We start from the raw sequence: 26211 nt of genomic DNA on the forward strand, positions 1-26211 counted from the left end.
GCTACAGTGACTGGAACTGGCAGCCTTGTGTTCATCCTACGGAAGGACATACCCTGAAGTAAATACCTTCGGTGCAGTGACATGGCTTGGACGGGATTTCAGAGCGAAAGGTCATCTGAGCGATCTTCCATTCCATTACACCAGCCTCAAACGTCTCCAGGCAGGTCCTACTAAAAACCTCGGCACGGTGTGCATTTGGGTTAATTCTAAGTGTGAGTGAGGTTCGTTTGAGTGATTCCAGACTTTGAGATGCTAATCACTTGGCAGAACATAGAGTCCAAGACAAATGGTGTGTGATGACTTTAGGAAGATTTAAGCAGGGAATGGGTTGAAAGGTCCCTGGGAAATTGCTTTTCTTTTGCTGAATATGGAGCTTGATTTTAGGGTCAATTCAAAGGTACCATAGTTTTCCATTTTCCTTACGAGCACAAGTGAGTAGGTAGCTTCTGGCACAGCACGAGGGATAAGAAGCAAGACTCTGCCTCCTCCTGAGATGCGCTTTGTTTTCTGACTAATTGGTGACATTCTTCCACGGATCTCTGCAAAATATCAGTGCCTAGGTCTAATCCTTTTGAAGCTAAATAAACCGATCCTTCCTTCAGATTTCTTAAGGATGAAAGAGAAGCCTTAACCTTGCATTTGCTTTGGAAAAGTTTTACTTCTAGATGCATTGAGTTTAAAGGGTATTTGGCATCGGCAGAATAAAGTTTTAGAAATCTATACAGGGTAAGAAAAAAATAAAAGCCAAGGATATACTTCAACTATGTTGTTTGGTGGATTTGTATTAGAAGGAAGCCTGGAATATTCTAGAAGGTCTATGAGGGAGTTTTTTTTTCACTGAATGGTAGCTTTTATGAGAGTTCCTTAACATAAAATTGTGATTTCTTAATCTTAACTTTGGGCATACCAATTGTTTACTCAGTAAAAGAGTGGTGGCCATGATTTATGGAGAGATTCACAGGTTTATAAAAATCTCAGAAATTAAAATCTGCACTTACCTTACAATGATGAAGAATAACCTCAATATTATAACTAGAAAAGAAACTTTCATGATTTTCTTCCTAGGCAAACTCATTGTCTTAATTACTTTTTTTATTGCTGTGAAGAAGCACCAAGACCAAGGCAACTTATAAAAGAAAGCATTTAATTGGTAATGTTGAGGGGTTCCTTGCAGATTCAGAAGGTGAGTCCGCGGCTATCATGGTGGACAGTATGGGAGCAGCCAAGCAGTCATGAAGCTGGAACAGTAGCTGAAAGCTTGTATCCTCAAGTTGGGGCCAACGAGAGATGAGAGAGATGGAGACAGAGACAGACTGACAGACTGACAGACAGACAGACAGATCTAACTGATCTAACTGAGAAGGTTGTGGGCTTTTGAAAACTCAAAGGCCACCTCTAACAATACCCTTCCTCTAACAAGGCCCAACCTCTTAATCCTTCCCAAATACTCTCACCAACCAGAGACCAAGCAATCAAATCTATGAGCTTATGGGGCCGTTCTCATTGAAAGCACCACACCCATTATCCTTAAAAATCAGAGTTTGTAATTCAGCTAAGATGGTGAAGATGATTTTCATACATTGCTACTGATTTTCTCCTCTATGGAGTTTGTTTTAGAACATGGTATTGAATATGTAGAATTATACATAAGGAGGGGTTTTTTTTGCAATATTATTCACCAGGCAAACAAACTGGAAACAACATAAATGTCAAATATAATACTGTTTAAACATATTATAAATTTAAACAGGAAAATACCAAGTAGTCACTGACATTGCATCAATAATAAATTAAAAACTCAGGAAAACCAACAAACTAGGTACATAAATATTTATAAAATAAGCAGTGCAACTCTAAAAACAAATATCCATCCCAAACGGGCTGGCTAAGGAAGAGGGGGAATCTCTAACAGAACACTATGTAATGTCGGAAAAGTAGTACTTGATAAAGCTGCCCCGATGCATGGTGACAGAGAAGAAGAAATTGCAGAGTAAGTTTAGTGGCGTACAGCGTTTAGATAACTTATTCTTAATAATACATTTATAATATATAGTTATAGTTATATATGTTAATATATAAACAATTATACATAATACATAGTAACATATACATAATTATATATAGTAATATAATAAGTAATAATATATTTTATATTACATTATATAATGATCCTCAGAATCTCAGTATTAATACATGATATAGTATTTATTATTGTTGTTGTTGTTAAGTTTCTGAGGATAAACCCAGGCTACTCAAGCACTCTACCACCACTCTGAAAGAAGTACTGAAATCTATAGGTGCACACATTTCTGGAAGTCTGCCAAAGAAACTAGGAACAGCAATTCCCTAAGGGAAGAAAGGAAAAGAAAGAAAATACAAGGAAAGGAGGAAGTACTAGTGATAAAGGCCTGGAAGGAGGTCAGTGGGACCAGGGAGCTACATCAGTTCAGCTGAGTCAGGAGCAGTCTGGTTCCCAACAGGACCAGCCTTTCTTCCGAGCTGGGCTGGTAAGTCTGGCTTTATTACCAACCGGTTATTTCTGGCTGTAACTCTGCTGCTGCTCTCATTCTTGTCTGCCCTCTGGAATACGTGGATGCAGAAAAATTACTAAGTATACACGAATGCTCGCCCAGAGTCCACCCTCCAGTGCTTTTAAATGCTTCCCAGGTAACCGTAATATGCAGTCGAGGGCCAGCCTGCTGTTTTAACCCTCGGTCTTTATCTGATGGGAGATACAAACACCTCTGCAGAAGCGCTATGTTATTAGTATGAGCTTCCTTAGAACCTGTAAAGGACTAAGTAAACATTGATTTTTTTTTCCAAAAAAAAAAAAAAAAAGAGGATTATGTGTTAGGCAGATTTCTCAGTAGTTAAAAACCCTTGCCATGCAAGCAAGAGAATCAGTGGCAGCCAATGTAATTCCAGCCTTGGAAGGCAGAGAGATTCCCAGAGTAGGCTGGGTAGCCATGTGGGGAGCTCTAGGTTTTATTGAGAAACCCTGCCTAAAAAGAGGAAGATGGAGATCAATGAAAACAGATTCCCTACATCATCCCCGGGCCTCCACATGCGTGTACGCAAATGTGTAAGTGTACTTGCACATGTGTGGATACATACACACGCATGCACACATACAAACACAAGGAAAAGAAGAAAAATTTCTAGTACTACCGATGGAACCAGGGCCTCAGGAATGAGAGGCAAGAGCTCTACCACTGAGCTACCCTACCGTCTGAGTACAGGTTTTGAGACCAGAAAATCAAGGGTAGTTTCTGGTGGAAATTTTAAAGGAAGAAACATCACACTGGAATTTGATGGTCAGATCCTATTGCTGACATCACCACATGCATGTCACAAGACTTGGAGAAATAAAGTCAACACTGACCAGGAAGCTTCCCCCCAGTTAATCCACAATAATAGAAAGTGCTATGTAGGCTGCAAGGAGAAAAGTCAGCTACAGCCTTACCCAGCCATGAACCTTGGGAGCTCTAATAATGTCGCATGGGAATATGACACAACATGAATATTACGGTGCTAACCGACTACTTTCTGACCAGATTGCAAGCCTGCTGTACAGGAAGAAACAAATGCTTGGGACTGTAGATCTGACCACCCATGGTTAGAGAGCTCACAGAACCCAAGGTAAACGTATTACGACTGTTCTGCCGAAGGGGCATAGTGTCAAACTGTTCTCAAATTCATATCTCTCTACTCTTGTGACTTAGTTACTATTCTATTGCTGTGAGGAGACACCATGACCAAGTTGTTATAAAAGAAAGCATTTAATTGGGAGCTTGCCTAACAGTTTCAGGGGTTCGTCATTTTCATCATGGCAGAAAGCAGACAGGCATGGTGCTGGAGCAATAGCTGAGAGCTTTACATTATGATCTGAAGGTAATAGGCAGAGAGTGACGGTCGTTAGGGGGGAGAGAGAGAGAGAGAGAGAGAGAGAGAGAGAGAGAGAGAGAGAGAGAGAGAGAGAGAGAGAGAGAGAACGAACTTTGGGCTTGATGTGGACTTTTGAAACCTCCTCCAACAAGGCACACTTTCTAATTCTTCCCCAACAGCTCCATTAACTGGGGACTAAGAGCATTCAGATCTGTGATATGAAGGGTGCATTCTCATTCAAACCTCCACAACATTGTTAAGTGCAGCTCTCAGACTTTATCAGAGACTTTTGATAGTGCAATGGGTGGATTGTGCTTAATGCAAAAACTCACTGCTGATCAAAGCACAGAGAAGAGTCAGTGGAATGCTCAACCATAAATGGGGAATCTATATCACATGACCCAAGGCTCAAGGACCAACAAAGGAGAGGGGATAGGCAGACCGTAAGAACCAGAAGTCAGGGCAGAATGGGGTGGGACAGTGTCCTCCGGAAATGACAGGACCACTGCTCTTGTGAGTTCAGCTCAATAGCTGTGGATTCCTGCACAAAGCACGAGATCCCGTGAGTGAGCACGGAGTGGGAAGGAATTCCACAGCCCCCTGACTGAGAAGGTACGGACAGATGGTGCCTTCTGGGGAAGAGAGATTCGGTTTCTTTAAGAGTGTGGCTCCTGGCAGGTCAACAGTGCTCTAAATGAATGAACCCTCCACACAGAAAAATATGGACAGCAAAATTGGAGTCGATGGGGAGCTTTATTCTTAAAGGAGGAGATAAAGTTGGGAGGAGGGGGAGGTTGGTAAATGGATCTAGAAGGAATTGGGGGTGAATCTGATCAAAATACATTGCGCTTTTCTCACTTTTTTTTCTTTTATTGAAAAGATTCATAGCCAGGTGGTGAACCCTCTAATCCCCCCAGCACTTGGGAGGCAGAAGTGGGTGCATCTCTGAGTTTAAGGCTAGCCTGGTCTACAGAGTGAATTCCAGGACAGTTGGGGCTACACAGAGAAACCCTGTGTCAAAAAATTGAGAGGGAACAATATTTTTTCTCATATTATATATATATACATATATCCTGAGTACTGTTTGCTTTCCCTGTATTCCGCTCCCTAACTCCTTTCCCATCCACATCTACTTAACCTTTCTGTCTCTCATTAGAAAAGAACAGGCTTCTAAGGGATAATAATAAAATATAACAAAATAGAATATAGTACAATGAATTAAAAGCTATCACACAGGAAGTTGGAAAGACAAGCCAACAGAAGGAAAAGAGCCCAAGAGAAGAATCAGAGCTCCGTTTGTTTGCACGCTTGGGAATCCCATAGAAACAGTAAACTGGAAGTCATTGTGTGTACAGAGAAAATCTGGTGCAGAGCTACGCAGGCCCCATGCTCGCTGCTGTCATCTCTGTGAGTTCATGAGCTTTGCTCATCTTGCTTTAGAGAGCCTTGTTTTCTTGCGTCCTCCATTTCCCCTGGAACTACCCTCTTTTGGCTCCCTCTTCTGCAGGGTTCCCTGAGCCCTGAGGGGAGGGATTTGATGGAGGCGTCCCTACTTGGGGATGAGTATGGTAAGGTCTCTCCCTCTCTGCACAATGTCTGGCTGAGGGTTTATTTCCATCACATTACACAATTATTTTATTTTATTGATTTATTTATTTTTAAAGATTTATTTATTATTGCTTACATGTATGCCTGCAGGCCAGAGGAGGGCACCAGACCCCACTACAGATGGTTGTGAGCCACCATGTTGTTGCTGGGAATTGAACTCAGGACCTCTGGAAGAGCAGCCAGTGCTCTAAAGCACTGAGCCATCTCTTTTTCCAGAGTTAAAATATCTTCCTGGATCCCACTCTTTCTTATCTCTTTAGTGTACATCCTCTCCTCTTCCTCCTCCTCTTGTTTGCTTTTCCAGTGGTGCGTGATCAAATCCAGGTACTATGCCACCAAGCTTCATTCGAAGGCCATAGTCCTTGACTGTGGCCATTATTGTTGGTTTTGGGATCTTGTTCATTTGTTTTTGTTGGTGGTTAGTATTATGTGTGCATGTATGTATGTATGTACGTATGTATGTATGTATGTATGTATGTATGTATGTTTGTATGTATTCTGACAGTATCTTATGTAGCATAGGCTGGCTTTGAGCTCACTATAGCTGACGGTGACTTTGAGCTCCTGATTCTCTGATCTCTCCAGTGCTGGAATACAGTCATGTTCCACAATGTGCTTGAACCCAGTCAGCGTTAACGGAAGCCAAGTAGTGAGCCTAAAGCCAATTATTTTCTACACTTTCTTACCATTCGCTTTTGTTTATTTCTTTAATATTATGTATTTTTGCAGGGGATGCAGAAAGGTTTGCTGTTTCCATTCGGACAGCCTCTTTAACCCACTTCTTTTGTTCCAGCTCCACAAGCAGCCATAGCACACATTTTTAAGCCACGGGGAATGGATATTCATTCCCCAACAGCACATTTCTTTTTCAAAAATGACAACTCTCCACTTTTTTTTTATTATTAACTTGAGTATTTCTTATTTACATTTCGAATGTTATTCCCTTTCTCGGTTTCCGGGCCAACATCCCCCTAACCCTTCCCCCTCCCCTTCTTTATGGGTGTTCCCCTCCCCACCCTCCCCCCATTACCGCCCTCCCCCCAACAATCACATTCACTGGGGGTTCAGTCTTAGCAGGACCCAGGGCTTCCCCTTCCACTGGTGCTCTTACTAGGATATTCATTGCTACCTATGAGGTCAGAGTCCAGGGTCAGTCCATGCATAGTCTTTAGGTAGTGGCTTAGTCCCTGGAAGCTCTGGTTGGTTGGCATTGTTGTACATATGGGGTCTCGAGCCCCTTCAAGCTCTTCCAGTTCTTTCTCTGATTCCTTCAACCGGGGACCTATTCTCAGTTCAGTGGTTTGCTGCTGGCATTCGCCTCTGTATTTGCTGTATTCTGGCTGTGTCTCTCAGGAGAGATCTACATCCGGCTCCTGTTGGCCTGCACTTCTTTGCTTCATCCATCTTGTCTAATTGGGTGGCTGTATATGTGTGGACCACATGTGGGGCAGGCTCTGAATGGGTTTTCCTTCTGCCTCTGTTTTAATCTTTGCCTCTCTATTCCCTGCCAAGGGTATTCTTGTTCCCCTTTTAAAGAAGGAGTGACACATTCACATTTTGATCATCCGTCTTGACAACTCTCCACTTTTACTTCAATTATGTCTATGTGTGTGCCTGTGTGAGTTTACGTGCATATGGGTGTGGGTGTCCTTGGAGGCCAGAGTGAATTGGACTCCCTGATCCAGGAGCTGCGGGCAGTTGTTAGCTGCCTTTTGTGGGTGATCAAACCTGGGTCCTCTGCAAGAACAGAAAATGTTCTTAACTGGTGAGCCACCCCTCCAGCCCTGACCAATAACTTTAAATCAAGATTAGGACAAGGTTAGGATTTTGCTCTCAACGCATAATTTCAAATTTCATAAACCTCAATGGTCAAGACAAATAATATTCTAAATCATGGCTTTAAAATAAAAATTAATGAAAAACCCATCAAAATATTTAAAGGCAGAAACACATTAGAGTTGAACCATACTAGAGGTTGCTTCCAGAGCCCATTCTATACTGCCCAATGGATTCATCAGAACCTTGATTCTTAAAAATTGGTGTAGGATGAGAAGATGAACATCATCTGAAAGTCAACTGTTATGAGAATATGAAAGCAGTTTTATGAAAATTTGGTGCCTTGAAGAGATTTTGGTGGTTTTGACAAATAGGAAACAAAATATAAGAGTATTTTCTGTCTAATTTTGTCGTTTGAGAAGACATTTTTATATTTACCTAAACGTTGAATAGCGGCTGGACAGTGGTGGTATATGCCTTTAATCCTAGCAATTGGAAGACAGAGGATCTCTGAGTTCGTGGCTAGAATGGTTTACAAAGTGAGTCAAGGGCACATAGAAAAACCCTATAGTGGGTTGGCCTGATGCTGCTTGTCTTCTAACGCTAATACTGGTTCCTCAAGAACTGGTTGCCCCAGGGAATAAAATTTTCTCCAATGAAACCTTATCTTTAAAAACCAAAACCAAGGGGTTGGGAATTTAGTTCAGTGGTAGAGCGTTTGCCTAGCAAGCGCAAAGCCCTGGGTTTGGTCCCCAGCTCTGGAAAACAAAACAAAACAAAACAAAACAAAAAAACCAAAACCAAAACTGAATACAACACCAGCTACATTTCAACACCGTTTAAATCGCAAACGATTTAAATCAGGAATAAAGAATAGCAGGTACTTTAACTACTTATATGTTTTCTATCAACATATTCTGGGTCTCATTAATTTATTGATCGCCAAGGTATAACTGAGTTCATGGCAGAAATAGCAAGTTTTATAAGTTGACTTGGAAATAATACATGTTTCCATCTGGGTTTGAGCAACAATGTTTTTCTCAGCTTTTTTGACTCCCGATGATGGTTGGTTTTCCTTGGTGAACTCGCTTGAGGCTAGGTTTTGACAAAGTGGATGGAGGAAAACAATCAAGCTCTGATGGGTACCAAATGGCTAAGTGAGGCGCGGAGGTTAGACTCCCTCTTCCATGTGGCTAATATACAATTTCTTTGATTAAAATATCTACTCTTGGGGTTGGGGATTTAGCTTAGTGGTAGAGCACTTGCCTAGCAAGCGCAAGGCCCTGGGTTCGGTCCCCAGCTCCGAAGGAAAAAAAAAAAAAGAAAAAAGAAAATATCTACTCTTAATTTTTTCTAATAAATGTTTTTTTAAAGCATCAATTAAACTCAGGTGCTATTTCTAGGCTCCTTGTTTCAGGAGGGAACAAAACAGACGAAAAACCCTCAGCCTATTAGAGTTGTACATGAAAATCATTAAAGGAGATGAATACAATGAGGTAAGTGACTATGTGATTTAGAAATATGGAAATAAGGAGAAATAAATGTATGCTGTGACCATTCTAGCACAGCGATCCAAAATTTCTTCTTTCTACTTAGTGTCTCCCGTGCAATACCCACAGGTGGGTAGGTGTGCTTGTTACTACAGGGGCTGTGGCCTGGTCCAGATGATGCACGGTGGGGCGTGGCCTGTACTGTTGCTATAGGCCTGTGGTTTCTAGCTCTTGATTAGAAACTGACATCCAGTTTTCTTTGCTCTCGTCCTAATTCCTTCTGCTTCCTCTCCCCTTTCCTCCTTCCCCCTTTCCTTCTTCTCCTGCTCCTCCTCTTCTTCCTCCACCCTCTTCCTGCATCCCTGACAGGGCCTCAGAATCTCACACTGGCCTCAGTCTATGTAGCCAAGGATGATATTGAACATTTTAATCCTCCTGCTTCTACCACTTAACTACTGCGTTGGGATTGCAGGCATGTGCTAAAGTGTTTGCTTTCTGGGCACTGAGGATTGACTCCAGGGCTTTGTGTGGACTAGGCAAGCACCCACTAGTTTATCCACGTCCAGTTCCACATTATTCCCTTGATGCTCAAGCTCTGGATGCTGGCTAATGGTTTGTGTTTTTTTTTTTTTTCTATTAAGTAAGCACCAGAGTCAAAAACCAATACTTCCGGCACAGTGGTGACTTAGGAGTCCCAGCTTCTTGAGAGGCGGAGGCAGGAAGATTGCTTAAGTCCAGGAGTTCCAGGACTGCATGAACAACATAGTGAGACCCTGCCTACAGAAAAAAAAAAGTACATTGTGTCAGGCACAAACTCTCTTTGGATAAAGTCAGTGGGTTGTCTGCATGCATTTCCAGGGTGTGGTATCACAGGGAGGTCGAGAGGCACTGGTGTCATCTGGAGTAGCTTTTGGATGTTCGAGGAGAGATTCCAGGAGGTTCCAGGAGACACTGCTTTGTGAGAGGCTTTTCACCAGGAGTTGATCCTGAAAGGCTCTCTGTTAGACATCGGATCATACTTTCTGTGGTTATGAGCACCTTCCTCTAGGCAGTGCCCTTCGCAGTTTTCTCATTTGACCTGGGTCAACTTCCTTCTTAAGGCATGAACCTAGTTTATTTCTTGGTCAGATAATGGTGCTGGCAATTCGGCACAGAGGGGCTCTTTTCCAGGTGACCTCGGATCGGCAGTGTGCCAGACTTGTTTCCAATTGGCCTTTTAGGCTCCCCATGCATTCCTTACCCATGCTCCCTGGTTGATTTTAAGGGCACCTGGGATTACTCAACTGAGTTGTGCTAGCAATTCCTTCTTGATAACATTGGGTGAGTATTACATAACACTTTTCATTTTGCATTGTTTATTTTCTTAGGCACGTGGGCTGTTGATTTTGTATTATTCTCTTCTTTGTGTGGATTGTCTATCCAAACAGATTAAAAAGTCTTTAGGAGTTCTGCGTGGCCCTAGCACCTGGCACAATACACTGTCTGAAAAGCAGTCTGCAAGTCTGCAAGTGTCTTTGCCAGTGACGTAGGTGGCGGCATGCTTGTACTTATTCAACATCTAAAGAATATATGTCCTAAGGCTGGAAGGATGGCTCAGAGATTAAGAGCACCGCTTGCTTTTGCAGAGGACACTCCTGGGCTCAATTCCCAGCACCCATATGATGGCTCACAACCATCTTTAAGTTGAGTTCCAGGGAATCTGATGCCCCTTTCTGGTCTCTACAAGCACTAGGCACACACAGGGTGCACAGACATAAAAGCAGGTAAAACACCCATGCACATGAAATAAATAAGAATCGATTAAAAATACTGTATATTCTAGGCTGTATATGGCGGTGAATTCTATTAAGCACACTAGAAGTAGATGGATCTCTGTGAATTCAAAGCTAGCCTGGTCTACATAGCAAGTTCCAGGACAACCAGGGACCAATTCCAGTCTCAGCAGGGGCAGGGAAGTCCTTGTTCTCAGATAGACAGAAACACACACACACACACACACACACACACACACACACACACACACACGCACACGCACCGCACACCATGCAGTTTTTGAAGCAGCCATGCTAAGTGACTAGGGACAAAGGCACTGTAAGCAGCCGGCTCTCTGGGTTCCACTTCAGGCTCTCCTTTTCCTCTTGGGACTCTAGAATCCCTCTCTGAGGCTTCAATATACTTTTACTGCCTTTTCTTCTTCTCCAGTCTCTAAAGGCTGGGCAATAAATTGGGGTGTGTGGGGTGGGTAGGCTTCTTAACTGGGACACCGCAAGGGAGATAACAGTCGGCTTTCTCTGAAGTTCAGAGCTTGTAGGATTTTGTGGTTTTTGCCTTTTCAGCCTTACGGTAATTGGCCTCGAGTTCTCAGAATGGCTTATCAACCCACAGCCTGTCTCCTGTGATTTTGATTTGGAATTGTTATTTTAAAGTGGTGTACATACACATTGATGATAGATGTTTTCTTTGTCCCATTCTTCCTTTTTTTCTTCCCTCCCCCTTTTCCTTTCTTCCTCATAGGGTAGCTCTGGGTATTTCAGATCTAAGCCTATAGGTTCTTTAGGGTACACTGAAATGCTTCTTTCCGACTCTCCCAAACAGGACTATTGATTACCTTTACCCCAACTTTCATACAAATCAACTCCAGTGTTTTCTTCTGTATCGCCATGCCCTAAGACTACATGCCTGTAGAGTTCAAGGAAGTGCTGTAGGTGCCTGGGTTCTCTCTGCATCTTAACTGGATTGCAGCACTTAATCCATGCTTGTTGGTTTAATGAACTGGAACTTTGTAAGATGAGCCCTGTTTAGTTGCATAATTTAGAGTCGATTCTTCTAGAATACACGCAACACCCTTGTTAGTTTCTGTGTGGACTCCATTTGTTTGATATAGGTTATAGGGGCACTTGCTTAGCAAATGTTTTCCAGATCCATCCAAGGCTCATGCTTGGAATTTCATCTTCCTGTTTCCTTCTTGATGTTCCTATATATTTTATCCTGTGTGTTGCTGCTGTTCCTAACTTCCTGATTTCTTTCCAACGATTCTCCAACTGAGTGGTTTTTGTTTTGTTTTTTTTTAACCAATTTAAATATCTGTGCCGGGGCTGTCCCTGAGGTTGAGACACAAGTGACAAAACAGAGGTCAGTTAAGCAAAAATATATTATTGACACCATAATGGCACAGTTTGTCTCAGGGGCTCCTTAGGAAACCAGACATGAAATGTTGATCGCTTTGTTTTCCAGTGTGTTGTGTCCCTCTAGTACACACTGGAAAACACACACACACACACACACACACACACCACCACCACCACCACCACCACCACCACCAACACCATCACCACCACCACACAAAATGGGGGCACAGGGCATACTACTTGTGATTCTCCCCCAAGCTATTTTACATTTCTGCCTATTGACTTTGACTCTTTAGTGTTTAAGCATTTATTTTCACAGCAAGTCCTACCAGCTCTGATGGTATTCATAGAAAAGGGGTGAGAGGTTCATCTTCTTTGCTGTCTTGGCAAGACATCTTATTAAAAAGGAGAGTATAACATACAGACTTCAAGTCCACAACTCCATCTGAGTCCTGACATAGAGGATGGGTGTGTGTGTATGTGTGTGTGTGTGTGTGTGCGCGCGCGCGCGGGCGCGCGGTGCATCAAAGAAGTAGAGAATAAGGCAAAGCAGAGGGGAGACCTTGGAGTCTAAGACTTGTTTCACTCCTAATTTGTAGCAATGATTATGACCTTACATTGCAGCCTAGATCAATAGGGGCAGTTCATGGAAAGCACAACATGGGGAGGGCTCCACTTCTACCTGCAAAGGCAGGGAGAATAGTATGAATCTCCCCCTTGATGTTTAAGACACATTGAATCGAATGAACATTTTTTCCCCCCAAATAACCTTGAGTGATCAAGACTTTTTCTATTTATTAGTAAACCATCTCAAATTAGAAGTGTAAAAACCAAGTAGAATTTTGCTCCAATGGTACTAGTTTCTCCACTTTTTCCTATTTTATTCTCTCCCCTCCCCCTTTTCTTTGATACAATGTTTCATACTGCTCAGGAAGCAATTCTCCTGCCTCAGCCTGTCGAGTGTGGAGTTTATGACACACCATATCCGTCTCTTTCATTTCATTCTGTACTATTTGGAGATCTCCCAGAAATCATCCTTAACTGTCACGGTGTAGAAGGGTCAAGCTCATAATATCAGACTTTTTAACATAGTGTGCTGGTAGGGAAACAGAAATCACCTTAGTGACCGGAAAAGTTGGAACAGATCAGGAGGCTCTTGGAAACTTGGGTTTTTCTCTTCAGGATTCAGATTCCTATCTGGAGATACTGAGGACAGTTCCGTCCACAGATCTCTTGGTAACCCCCAGCGAGCCGGTGACAATCCTTTCTCTTTCCTAGTAAAGAGTATCCCATTTTCTAAGACAGATCTGGAGTCAGAGGCCACTTGAGGCAGTTTTTCCGGAATGGCGTTTTAGAAATAGGAAAGGGCAGCAGGGCTGTAGAGAGGCCTGGGGTGCAGCGCGTGGGCACCCATCAGGGCTCCCGCCGCGCCAGCGGCCGGAGGGCAGGCCGAGGACGCCATATTCTCGCCGACCACGCCCCGGCGGCCCGCGGCAGCCAAAGGACTGTGTTCGCCGGCCGGCCGGCCCCGCTTGAGCGGCCGTGACCGCTGCTCCCGGGCTCGCGCAGAGGGAAGCGGCGGGCGAGCCAGGCCGGCAGTCGGGGGCGGGGCGAGGAGAGCGCGAGCTGTCCAGGAGGGGCCTCGGCCCCGCCCCTTGCGCTGCGCCCGCCCCCTGCGCCCGCCCTCCTCCCGCCGCCGCCTCCCTCCCGGATCTGTGCTCCAGTTCAGAGAAAGGAGAAAATGTGTGTGTGTGGCGAGGGGGAGGGCGAGCACTGAGCAGCCGCGGCGCGCCTGGCAATCGGGCCGGGTGGGCGTCCGGCGGAGGCGGGGGCGGAGGCGGGGAGCGCGCGGCGGCCGGCTGCCCGGTTTGCGCGCGAGCCGAGTGGGCGCGGGCAGGCCGAGGGCGCCCGGAGCCGAGTCAGGCGGCGGCGAGGAGCGGGCGCGCCGGGCGCGCGGAGCCGTCGGCGGTCGCTCGCTGCTGGGCCGCCTCGGTGGATGAGCTCGGGCCGCTGGGCGCACAGCTTAGGGCAGCATCGGCAGCGGCGCCTGGAGGGCCGCGCGCTCTCCAAGAAGGCGGCGTGTGAGCGCGGCCGGGCGCGGCGGCCTTTCCTCGCGCGTCCCAGGCCCCCGGCCCCGCTCGTCCCCGGCCCGCCTGGGCTACGGGCCCGGCCGCCGTCCTCACCGCGGCTCCCTGAGCTCGTCCCTGACGCGCGCCCGGGCGGCGGGACTCCGCGGCCGCCGCTGCCTCGGGGGAGCGAGGGCGGAGGGCGTGTGTGCGCGCGTGTGAGCAGGGCGCCGGCGGGGCTGCAGCGAGGCACTTCGGAAGAATGACTCTGGAGTCCATCATGGCGTGCTGCCTGAGCGAGGAGGCCAAGGAAGCCCGGAGGATCAACGACGAGATCGAGCGGCAGCTGCGCAGGGACAAGCGCGACGCCCGCCGGGAGCTCAAGCTGCTGCTGCTGGGTGAGTGCGGCCCTTGGGCCCTGGTGCCCCCCGCCCCGGCTCGCCGCTGCCCTCCCCGCGCGCGTTCCCGGTCGGCACCCGCACCCGCGCGCGCGCACACAGGGGCCGAGGGCCGGGGCTCCGGAGCTGCGGTGTGCGCCTTCGGTGTCAGCTAGGGCCGTGCTCTGTGCGCCGCGTCTGCGGGACGGCTGAGCGTCCGCGCGAGCGGCGCGGGTGGGCGATGGCGTGCAGTGCGGTGGCAGGCCAGCGTCCATTGTGGCGCGTTGTAGGGTGGAGAGGGAAGGGTGGAAACGGGGAGCAGACTAGGGTCTGGATTCAGCTAGGAAAGGTGCTGAGGAAGCCTTGGCTGGCGCTCCAAAGAAACCCGGGTTAACGTACTGGGCAGGGGCGGGGCGGGAAGACTAGCCCAAATGTGCTCCACTGTAGCCACCAGGCCACTGACAGGAGTGACCCCAGAGAGTTGCATGGGCAGTGGATGGTGACAGGCGTCTCTTCTGCACCATTCCTTCTGGATAAAGATGAAGGATCCGGGAGTGTTGTACTGTGTGGTTGTTGACAGCAGACGGCTATCTTTTGTTTAATGAGGCGACCCAGATGTATGCCTGAATTCACAGCAGTTTCTACTGGAAACCAGCACAGCCTCTCAGTTACTCTCCTGGAAACAAACAGAAACCTTTTGTTTAAAACGGACATTTTAGTATCTTGCCATCTGGGCTCCAAGAAAAACGGGAAGAGTTCGAGAAAATTTCCCTCAGATCTCTTTTTTTTTTTTTTTCTAAATGACAATCCAACATTCTGCTTTAACACGAAATTAAGAAGAAAATGCTATTTTCAAATAGGAATTATATTGATTATTATCTCTGAGAGGATGTTTGGAATCAAGCGATCAGGGTTCATGTACAAGCTAGCATGACATAACTATTGCTACTGTGGTAGGAAGCATGAACTGCTTTGCAGGAACAGGCCTGAAAAATGTCTGCACTTGTGTTTATTTGTATGAGTAAAAATAACGCTTCTCAAACATTTCTGTAAGAAGAGGATATTGCTTCGTTGGTTGGGATTTGAGAAGTCCCCCCTCCCCTCTTTCTTTTCTATCTGGAGCAGTCCATCTGCTGGCTCCAGGAACCCATTACCTTGGGGACCGAACTGCTTATGTACTGGATCACTTATAGTCAGGAGCAAAATATCACAATCACAAATGGCTACCAATGCTATTTCCTTCCCCAGCGTAGGTTTTTTTTTTATTGAAATCCAGTTAGGTAAATGTGCACATATAAAGTGTTCATACAGTACAGAAGGCAAGGAGCTGAATAAAAAGGTGGGTTTTAGGGGAATAAGGCAAGGGGAGTGGGGAAATTGGGTAAGTCTACCACCCTCATCATTTCTGTTTCTTCTCATGGCTGAAAATGGAATGCCTTATCTTTTTCTTTCTTTCTTTCTTTCTTTTTTTTTTTTTAAATTGAGAAGGGAAAAGCAAGGGCAAGTGGAATAAATATACGGTGTTCCAGTATACAATTAAGAGGGAAAACATGTGTTTTAGAGATTTTTCTCTTAGACCTGGCTTTTAATTTTCCTTTGTTTACAATCTTCATATGTTTGTGTTTAGCTAAGAACAGGGCATTTGAGGTCTAGTTAACCAAACTTATTTGCCTGAAATTTGACAGCTCGAGGTTTCCAGGCAGCCATGAGTTAGGTTTGTCAGAGGGCCTAGGTTTAAATGCCTGAGAGGGGGATACACTTATAGAGATACTTAATTACATGCTGTTTATTTTAATAATATGCTATGCTTTAAAAAAAATGAACATGGGAATGATTTCCTGAGGGGAAATCCCTCCAGTCCTACTGCTAAAAATGTGGTCAGTGTAAGTGTGTGGCGGCCCTCCCTCACTGATTATAGATTGAAGCAGGCTTTAAACATGGCCCCACCTCACCCATCAGAGACAGACTGGTGGAGGTGGTAGAAAATTTGCTGTTGATTCAGCACCTGCATTTATGAACAACATTTTTTAAAAAACCCATACAGTTCTCTGTCAGAAGTGGGAGCCCTGGGCATCATTAACAATCACGGCTGTTCTCAGTGTGGATAGGCTTCTTCCAAACGCAGTACCCACATTATTTGTGTAATCATGATAGACATTAAGTGTAAACGTCTCTGTGTGTATGAGTGTGAGATTAGCAGGGAAATGAGTGTTGAACAAGGGAGTGCTTGGGGGAGGGGCTCCTTCCTGGTCTGCTGCCTTGGGAGTAGTCTTCATTTCCTAGTTCTTTCGTTCATTTTACCAACATCTATCCAGAGGAGATTACAGAATGTATTTCATCACATTATTAGTACCTTTGAAGGCTTCTGTACATGGAGGGATCATGCTTCATGTTGAAGTTCTGTGTAAAATTGTTTTCAAATAAGTTTTAACTCAAGGTTGACACTCAAGGAAACTGTCCTGCAAGGGAGCAATGTATTATTTACTTATTAAAATATGGTGGTATCACAAAACCGGTTATCTGACGAGATAATCAAGTGTGCCAGTAAGGCTCTTTTGAGTCATTATCCAGTACTTACGCTAGTATGTGCCTCATTTATTCTACAGAGCTTACACATTTTGATCTCGTTCTACTTGAAGAATGATCTCTGACATTTTATCACAGTAAAGAGTTTCATTTTAACTTAGTAACTTCTGTCTTATTCTCTTTAGATCCTTCACATTAGCATTTGTTTCCTTTGACACCTCAAGGAAAGCTTTAAATTCTATATAGGATACAGTAGAAGGTATTTGATACTTAACACTTACTAGGTGTAAAAGTATATTATCTTGCCTTTAAAGTTGAACTATCATGACTATTCATTAGATATTTTTGTTGGTGGCACACAGATCACAGCACTTAATTGCTGATTTGTCTTTAAGTCTCTGAGGAGCAAATGGCTCTGAGTGTCTGCTTTAGTTTATAGATTCTCACTGGAAAGCTTTAGTCAGTTTCTTAAAGACATCACTTCTCTCCCTGTTGTTCTTCTTACAGGTGTTTGAAATATTTACTCTGTAGACCTTAGTCATCAGATTAGCGATCCCTTTTTATTGATAGATTCTTCCTATTGAAAACAGAAGAGTTTAGGTCAGTCTTAAATGGAAGAATATATGTGTTTGGTTTTTGAAAGGAATGAGATAAGACGTTTCAGCCTTTTTCTGTGTCCCGCTCTGCAACCTTATTATGCAGGGTAAGATTTGTTCCTTTGTTCCCATCTACATTCCAGCTTCTAGGACAAATCTGGAAAAGTGGTCTTAATATTTGCTGATAATTGATTTTATGATCTTGGAAAAAAACATATGTACTTCTTTGAGCCATGAGCATGCTCCAGCACATTGTGCTTTGTGCTGCGTGTGTTAGAATCGAACAGCTTTTGATACTAGGAATCGAACCCAGAATCTCACACTTGCTAGGCAAGTGCTCCAACATGGAGCCGCTGCTCTCTTTTTACTTTCTGAGATAGGGTTTGGTAAGTTGTCTAGGGAAACTTCAGATTTGTGTCTTCCTACTTTATCCTCTTGGCCAGTTGAGATCATAGGCCTGCACCATTAACCCAGAATCAGTTATGCTTATAGAATGGCAATGTGAGAAAAACCAGTCAATTCTATGCTTCGATTACTGTTTATTACATAAGGGCTAGTTTATACTTTTCATTCTTTTATGTATGCCTTTTTCCCATTATGCATTGATCATAGTGAATTTTTAATGTTCCCTCTCTGATTATCAGAAAGGTTTGTAATGATATATACTGACATGAGGGAACTTCAGCAGGTTGAGTACAGACTGTTAGGAACTGGATTCGTATTGAAAGTTGTCGGTGTAAAGCAAGAAGGGACCTGGGAGGCTGTGAGTTGGGGCCGTGTCCAGCTTCAGTCAGAGAGTTGCTTTGTGCACGTTTAAGTACCCTTCCAGTTTTCCCTCAGTAGCTGTGAGGGTTGACTACCCTGAATCCTCTAATATAAACATTCTGGAGATATCAAAATACAGTGTTGTTATAAAGACCAACCATTTTTTCTTTTTAGTGCTTTTTCATCTTTAAAGTATTTAATACATTTCCAAATACCAGTGTTTGTTGGGATGTATCTCTTCCTTAAAACAAACAAGCAAAACAGACCCCAGAAAACAAAGTGTTTATACGTGAAGACTGAAATCGGGCTGACTGTGACAGAGCCTTCCGAGTAAGACTTTTCATGGAGTTATGTGGATTGCCTATCTGTCACATACCTGTCAGTCAGCCCTAGACTAAGTCATTTCCTCATCAGAGAACTTTGACCTAAATTAAAACCCTGCTGCTGGTTTTTCTGTGAAGTTATTCTGTCTAGATCTCTTCAAGCATATATATGTAGGGGCAGAAAAGAGAACCAGAGCAATCTAGTAGCTGTTTTGTTCCCATGAATACATTTGATAGCTTCTTTTTTATTTAGGAAAACTGACTCATTTCCTCTATACGAGGTTTTCAGTTTTCAGGAGTGTTTAATAAAGATGGTTAGGTTTGTGTTTCAGATGAAATTTTAAGGACCTGAAACAGCATTTGTAACCATAAGGCTATATGTGCTGTGCTAAACTCAGCAGGAACAGGGGAAAGATTTTTCTTCACTACCCAGGCAAGCTTTGTAGTAGAGAAAAAAACGAACAGAATTTTTCAGGATGATCAGGTTCTCTCTGAAGGGAGTTGTTATTCTGTTGATGTTAGTGGATTGTTGATTGGTTGTTGAAGCACGGACACCGGGAGCCAAGGAGAGAAGCCATTTTCAGGTTGGGAATGTTTCTCCTTGAGAAGGCGGAGGGTCTGTGTCCTTTGCAGACCTGCTGTGGAGGGGCTGTCTCCTGAAGACCTGGTGTACTGGATCGAGGGCGATGTATAGATTTGTAGCAATAGATTTAAACACTCATTTCCTGGCTGGAGAGCCAAGCAGTGACAGTATTCAAAGGGAAGCTTCTATAATGGCTTTTAGGTAGTCATTAAGATTTGTGCAGAATTAATCCTAGGGAAGTGTGAAATAGCAATAGAAGGTAAGATGTACGACTGTTGGTAATTAAATCGGTGGCAGTAACTGAGTGCACAGTAAACAGAGCATTTTCTTTTGTTTTGCTGAATGGAGTCCCACGGAGGGAAAGCTGTTCTCTGATCCAGACAACTATTTTGAGCCAGCAGCTGTAGCTAATGTAATAGAGGACATTCCAGGACCCCATTTGATTTGTTATATCCCCGACATGTAGATGTCTGATTTCTTATCCATTGAGTGGCAATAGGGCAAAAAGACCCATACATACTGACAGGATGAATTAGAGTCCAAAGTGGTTGTGAGTCTACGTTATACAGAAACATAAACAGATGTGGTTCTGTGAGCGCCAAACAGAATTTGCCGTGTTAGTTAGGCTCGTGGTCAGCCTCCACACCTAGGTGTCATTTCTGAAGACAGCACTGAGTTTTTGCTAAAAGTCTTTATTTTTTACTTCTTCGTGCAGGAGATTGAACCTGAGGACCCAAGTGTGCTAATCTATGTGCTCTACTGCTGAGCTTCACTTTAAGCCTCTTTATAGTTCAGTATTAAAGAACAAAATTAATATCGTTCATAAAATTGTGAAGATCTTTCAAATCCACTGACTAAACGAATACCAATTACTGGGAAATAAACTTTTCCTCCAGAATTTCTTACTAGTCATATATTAAGAAATAATGGCCACATATCAGATGTTGTCCACATAAAGAAATATTAAGCACTTCTGTGTGCAAAGTTATGTGCTGCGTGAAGTGCTGCTTAGTTATGTGCCAACAGGAAGGACGGAGCGAGTCTCTAGGCTTGTTTTTTTTTTTTTTTTTTGGTTCTTTTTTTTCGGAGCTGGGGACCGAACCCAGGGCCTTGCGCTTCCTAGGCAAGCGCTCTACCACTGAGCTAAATCCCCAGCCCCTAGGCTTGTTTTTTTAATTGCTTGTTGCCTGTGTGGCCTTGCTGGCTGGTTTTTCTGGTGCTTCTTCATACAAAAGAAAAGGCAAAAAACGTGTTATAGACCACTGTAGGAGCTTCTCTGGAATTCAGTCAGACAAGGAAAGTAGATGGTCAGGGAATGGATGTGTCTTATGCCTGTCACTGACCTTTGTTTTGTTTCTTCCTGGAATGGAAGCTCCTGGAGGGGAAAGATGTGGCTCTCACCAAGCATAACTGATTTTACCTCGGCTTTATTTCCTGTTACAAGGGGTGTGGAGGCAGCTGGATTCCCACAAGAGAGTAGAGCAGTTGGAGGCAATGGATGTAAATTTCCTGCTTTTCTCTAATGCTTTTCTTGTCTGTGTGTTCGCCATTTTCCTCTCCTCCTTGAGTAGTGGGCCACCTAGGGCACACGGTAAGAGGCCTTGTGTTTTAGGAGGTGGAGTGCTTGTGGTTTCCCTGGTTTCTCCTTCATTTTCTGTTGAGAATGTTTCCTTGTCACATTGCCTCAGGGTGAGAAGCAGTAGCTCCAGCTGTTCCGCTGGAGTGCTGTTAGACACACAAGACCTTTGAGAGTTCAGAATCCCATGCTCCTTTACTGCAGGGTTAATCTGGGATCCTGACAGTTGGATTGCTGTAGAAACAAAGTAGTTTCAACTGTTTAGTGGATTGCGATGGGGTTGGGTTCTGAAGTGTTATTAATGTCATTATAGTCCTGAAACCTCACAGAAGGGAACAATAACTGATCCACAAATTAAGGAAAAGGAGGTAGAATGAGGTGTTTTGGCTTTGCCACAGGAAGTGAGCAGTTATGTTTAGAACCCAGTATGTGTATTTCTTGGAGATAACCTTGTGGTTTTGGTTTTCACCCCCCCCCCCCCCCCCTTTGGAGTATTGAAAACATGAATGAATTGCTTCATCTAAGAATTTGCCTTTTTTTTTTTTTTTTTTTTTTTTGGTCATTACTTGTTAAAAGCTGGAATTAGAATTTCTTTCATGTTTTAAGCCCATTGTTTTAAACATTCCTTTCTTACACTGCCTTTGCTGTATGGGCAGCAGTGTTGTCTGTGACCTCGCTGCTGTCGTTTAGCGCTTGGAAGCTGCAGATCTCTGGGGAGGTGCTTGCTTGCCCAGCTCTTATTTAGGTGTGTAGCCTTGGGTGCCACACCCCGTGTGAATATTACCCATTCATTTATTCTCTCATACACCAGTGAGGGTCCTTACACATCCCTGCAGGAATACTTTCTCAGACTTAGAGAACTTCCCTGTTCTGTCAGACATCATGTGGCAGTGAGCTGGCTCAGGAAGTTGGGTGTTTTGACACATTAAAAGAAAAGGGTTTGTGATCAGGAAAGGAGACGATTGGCTTTCTTTTGCACTTTGTACTATGGTCTGCAAAGCAAAATACGTCATTACCGAACAGAATGCAGAATGTCAACTCCTTCTTCCTTCCTTTTCAGAGGGCAGGGACTTGAGATTGGTTCATGATTACCAGCAGAGAGTTAGTGAGCCAGTGCAGGATAATCTAATGGGCTGCTGGGTTTGCAAATAGGATATACCATGTGTTTGCTGGAATGGGGAAGGTCCTGTGGGCTGTCAGCGTGTGTGGTGTAACAACACATCTTTGTTATGCAGTGTTTTGAACACTCTGGTCTCAGTAACTTTAGTGCCTTTATATGGTCTCTTTTTGATTGCATTTCTGTACAGATCATTAGGGAGGGTGTATGTTTGTTAAATCCAGTTAGCCCCAGGGGGTGTATTCTTTTAGGGGTGCATGTGTGTGTTTCAAGATAAAGATGCAGTAGTATTTTTTGCCACTTGAATTGATATTTTACCATACTTCACACACACAGTGCTTGCCTTGTAATACATGTATATTCTTTCTGCACAAGGCAGATGCAATTTTCCTCTTGTCCTAGAGAGATGACCCATTTCCTGCGACTTGTTCTAATAATACAGAATGACTTTAATTCTTGTACATAGTTTGCCCTTAAAAGAATTGCAAGGTACTTAAGTACTTAACTCTTCACTCTGTAGCTCTTGTATATTTTTGAGAATTGACAAGTCACATAATGGTTTGACATAATGGCAGAGTGAAATAATCAAACACTATTATGGTATGTTTTGGATAGTAATGTATATCTTCCTCCAATCTGTAAAAGGCAGTAAGTGTTCCTGTCCTACTTGTATTTTTTCCTCCCCTATAGAGTGATCTTAGGGGGTAATTCTGTTCATTTGTTTAGTTTTCTTTTTCTGTAGAGACATAGAATGAAGAAATTCTAGGAGAAAGATTTCCAAGGACCATGTGAACTTAGAAACAACTCCTCCTCCTCCTCTTCCTCCTCCCCCTCCTCTTCTTCCTCTTCCTCCTCCCCATCCCCCCTCCTCCTCCTCCCCCCCTTTTTTCTCTTTTGTAACCTTGGACTTCAGTTCCTTTGATCTGTGGATGAGGGGTCTGAGTATGTGGATGTAGGGAGGGCATCTCCTCCCATCTCAGGAGCTTTGCAAGGAAGCATTGCCAGTTTGGTGGATCCTGCGGACTGGTTTGGATCTTCTCTCTCCTCGCTGCAGTAACTCCAGTGTGATACAAGCAGCCCTGCTAATGGTGGAAATGGGATGGATAGGATGCTCAGTAAGCAAGGCCTGAGGATGAGGCCTTAGCTGTCCAGCGCTCCCTCCTGCTGCCTGGCGTGCTGCTGATAGTAGCTCTGTCTTCACAGGGAGTGGTATCAAAATCCTTCTGTCATATCAGCATGGGTCTCCTGCTTCCTACAGGAAAGGCAGTATCCTGGGCAGCACAGGGGTGGAGCTGGAGAGGCCTTGCTGTGCCCTGTCTGCTTAGGCAGGGGTCTTTTTTTTTTTTTTTTTTAAACTACCCAAGCCAGCTTCCTCTGACTTGGTCCTTTTGTTGTTCTTTCACTGGGCTAGCTTACAAATACTCTCTGCTCCCCATTGTCTGTGAATGACCACTGGCGGGCTCCTGAGGTGCGCATTGAGGGCTTCATATTCCAAAGAGGGATATGGGGTGGGGGGCACCTCTTTTACATTTGAAGCTAACAGGAGAGATGCATCGTCAGTAAGCAGAGCACTTGTGCTCATCATCATCATATCACGGTGCCCATCTTCTTAGGGCTTATAATATACACAAGAAAATATCCGTGACAGAGGTCTGCAGAGAAAGAACTTCATACTTTTTGTTTTAGATGCATTCGATGCTCTGGCTTCTGTACCATTCTAGTTGGCATATGCACAGTTAAGAGGAACCTTAAGAAAACAACTTCCTGTGCCACTTGTCTGCATCTCTAGAAGGGCTGTGGTCAAAGAAGCAACATCAGGACTGTCTCTGAGGTCTTAGGAAAACTGAGAAGAGCCAGATTCTGCAGAGGTGCCAGGCCCGTGGATGACACTGCCAAGTCCTGGTTTACTTGGGCTGCTGTCTTCTTGTTATCTTAGTATCAGGCTCTTGGCTTTGCTCTTGGGTTTGTGGTTGGACAGTTTTAGGGCCATAACAGTCCCAGGGCAGAGGACAGAGATGGGATCCAAGGTGTGGAAAGGCAGAGGGTGCTGCTGTGGTAGGACCGTGGCTGTGTCTTCAGCAGTCTCTGGAAGGAGAGCACAGAGCAAAGGAGAAATGTCAGTCTTTTGCTCCGCGGCCTCCATCATGAAGAGCAGGCCAGTGCTGCATATCCAGCTCTCTCCCTAGTGATCCCTTGATCGTCTCGCCTCATGGTGCTGTCCCTCTCTCGGCTGGTAAACTGGGAGGCACACAGTCCAGGAAGCTTGGGTTGGATGACAGGACTGTATGTTGTAGTCATTCTCCAGCAGAGTGGCTATATTCAGCACGGAGCTCATGCACAGCGGTCTTGGAAAGAGCCCTCCACATTTAAAAAGAAAGCTTGCAGCCTGGCTGCACCGTGGCTTTTCTTAGTTTTTGTTTTCTGTCAATTGTTTGAGGTACTGAGAACTAGGTTTTGAGAAGCCTGCTCTCCTGTAGTAAGTCATGAGGGTATGACTTGAGTCATTCTTGTCCAGGAAATGCCTTTATTTGACTTGTTTCTCCTATTGCAGAGCACATTTCAGTTGCCCAAAGCAACAAGAAGATAAGCAATACCATGAGCTGTTGTTGCCAGAAAGATTCATACTCAGAGGCAGGTCTTTTAGAAAGAACTTAGACGTTTTGGTCTAGACACCCATGGAGGGGGTTATCATCTTTAAATCTCTTGCAGGTTCTTTTCTTTTTCAGGCTAGTCTTGAATTCATTATGTAGCAGACCTCACTGTGTAGCTGAGGATGACTTTGAATTCCTCTTCCTCCTAAGTTAAGTGCTGGTTTATAGGCCTGGGCCACCATTCTCAATTCAGTGTGGCACTGAGGATGGAGTCCAGGACTTCCTGCCTGCTCCTCTAGTTACCATATCCCCAGTCCTCTAGTGTAGATGTTAAAAGACTTGAGTGTAGGCCTGCACACTGAGCACTGACCCACAGCAGGTGGTCACTGAGCCTGCTGTTCTAGAAGCAAATTACACCTGAGCCCTCTGGCCTAACGTTTGAAGAATGCCCAGCGTCTGTTTCAAACTGGGACCAGCATTGAAAATGGAGCTGCACAGTAACAACTGCATGGGATTTCTTGACTCAAATTTGGAAAAAGATATCTTGAGAAAATGAATAATTTGAAAAACTGGGTGCTACAACAAAAAGATACTTGAAACCAGTTTCATGACTCAGTTTTTGATGGAACTAATAATTTTGTCTTTACTGAGCCCTTGTAACACATTCCTGGCTTGCAGTGGTACGTTTGGAGGGGAAGGGACTTGGCTGTGTACAACAATTAATGCTCTATGGACAGTCTTACTTATTTATTGATTTATTGATTGATTGATTGAGACAGGCTCTCACTCTGTAGCTCTGGCTGTCCTAAACTCACTATGTAGGCTACACTAGTCTCAGATTCACAGAGTTCTACCTGCTTCTACCTCTCATTTTTATATTTCTTATATTGGGTCATTTAAGATGTTCCCTTAGAAATGGTTATCAATGCTAGACACTGTCTCTTATCACCAGCGGTAGGTGCCGTAGCTTTTCCAGGATTTTGATTAGCTTCTTGATTTTCTGGGTAAAGAATTGTTTCATTACAGTAAAACAAAGACCTTTGAAAAACGTATTTTTGGTAGGATTTCTGCTCCTGACCATGCATACATTGGGAACTGAATCTTCTTTAGGGTTTTCCTAAATCCCTAGAGTCTATGAATTACTTCTCAAATTACAGTGAATCCTCTGAGAGAGGCTAGTTAGTTAATGTCCTGTGTATCAGTAGACCCAAGTCACCCAGTTATAGAATTAGCTTTTTATATCTATATAAATTTATAAGAGTATTCTTCTTTAGTGGTATTGAATTTATATTGGCTTACTCTCTATTTATAATTAGAGATGAGCATGTAATATTTTCTCAGGTGGTTCTTTCTAATGTAGTAAAAAAGTGAGGAAACATTGCACTTAATATAAGGTTCAGGGGCTGGGGATTTAGCTCAGAGGTAGAGTGCTTGCCTAGCAAGCGCAAGGCCCTGGGTTCGCTCCTCAGCTCTGAAAAAAAGAAAAGAAAATATAAGGTTCAAGTTTGGGACAAGAAAACATTTTTTTCACTTGAGAACTTTCTTATACTCTTAAATACATGATATTTTTATATTAACCTTTGAGTAAATGTCACTCCATTCTGTTAATTATATTTTTGTCTTTTTTTCACACACAATTGAAAAATGGATTTAAAATTAATTCATAAATACATCCAGAATGTTCCAATATAACGTAAGAACTATGACCTTTGTTTTTCTGGGTACTGTTCCTTCTTCTTCTGTTGTATTTTTGGTATGTCTTGCACAGGTGTGATCAGTTTGATACTGTTGTAAGCATGTTCTG

At 44.0% G+C, this 26211-nt stretch overlaps 1 protein-coding gene across 1 annotated transcript in view; it reads left to right on the forward strand.

The window, feature by feature from the left end:
* The first annotated feature begins 14120 nt into the window (after positions 1-14120).
* Gnaq (G protein subunit alpha q) overlaps positions 14121-26211 on the forward strand; it is a 246303-nt gene continuing 234212 nt past the window's right edge. Inside the window, exon 1 of the mRNA NM_031036.3 lies at positions 14121-14351. Within this exon, the coding sequence (NP_112298.2) occupies positions 14216-14351 (136 nt within the window). The 5' untranslated portion in view covers positions 14121-14215. The remainder of the gene's footprint in view (positions 14352-26211) is intronic.

This window comes from Rattus norvegicus, chromosome 1 (assembly GCF_021556685.1).
Source record: "Rattus norvegicus strain SHRSP/BbbUtx chromosome 1, alternate assembly SHRSP_T2T, whole genome shotgun sequence".
Taxonomy (NCBI): domain Eukaryota; kingdom Metazoa; phylum Chordata; class Mammalia; order Rodentia; family Muridae; genus Rattus; species Rattus norvegicus.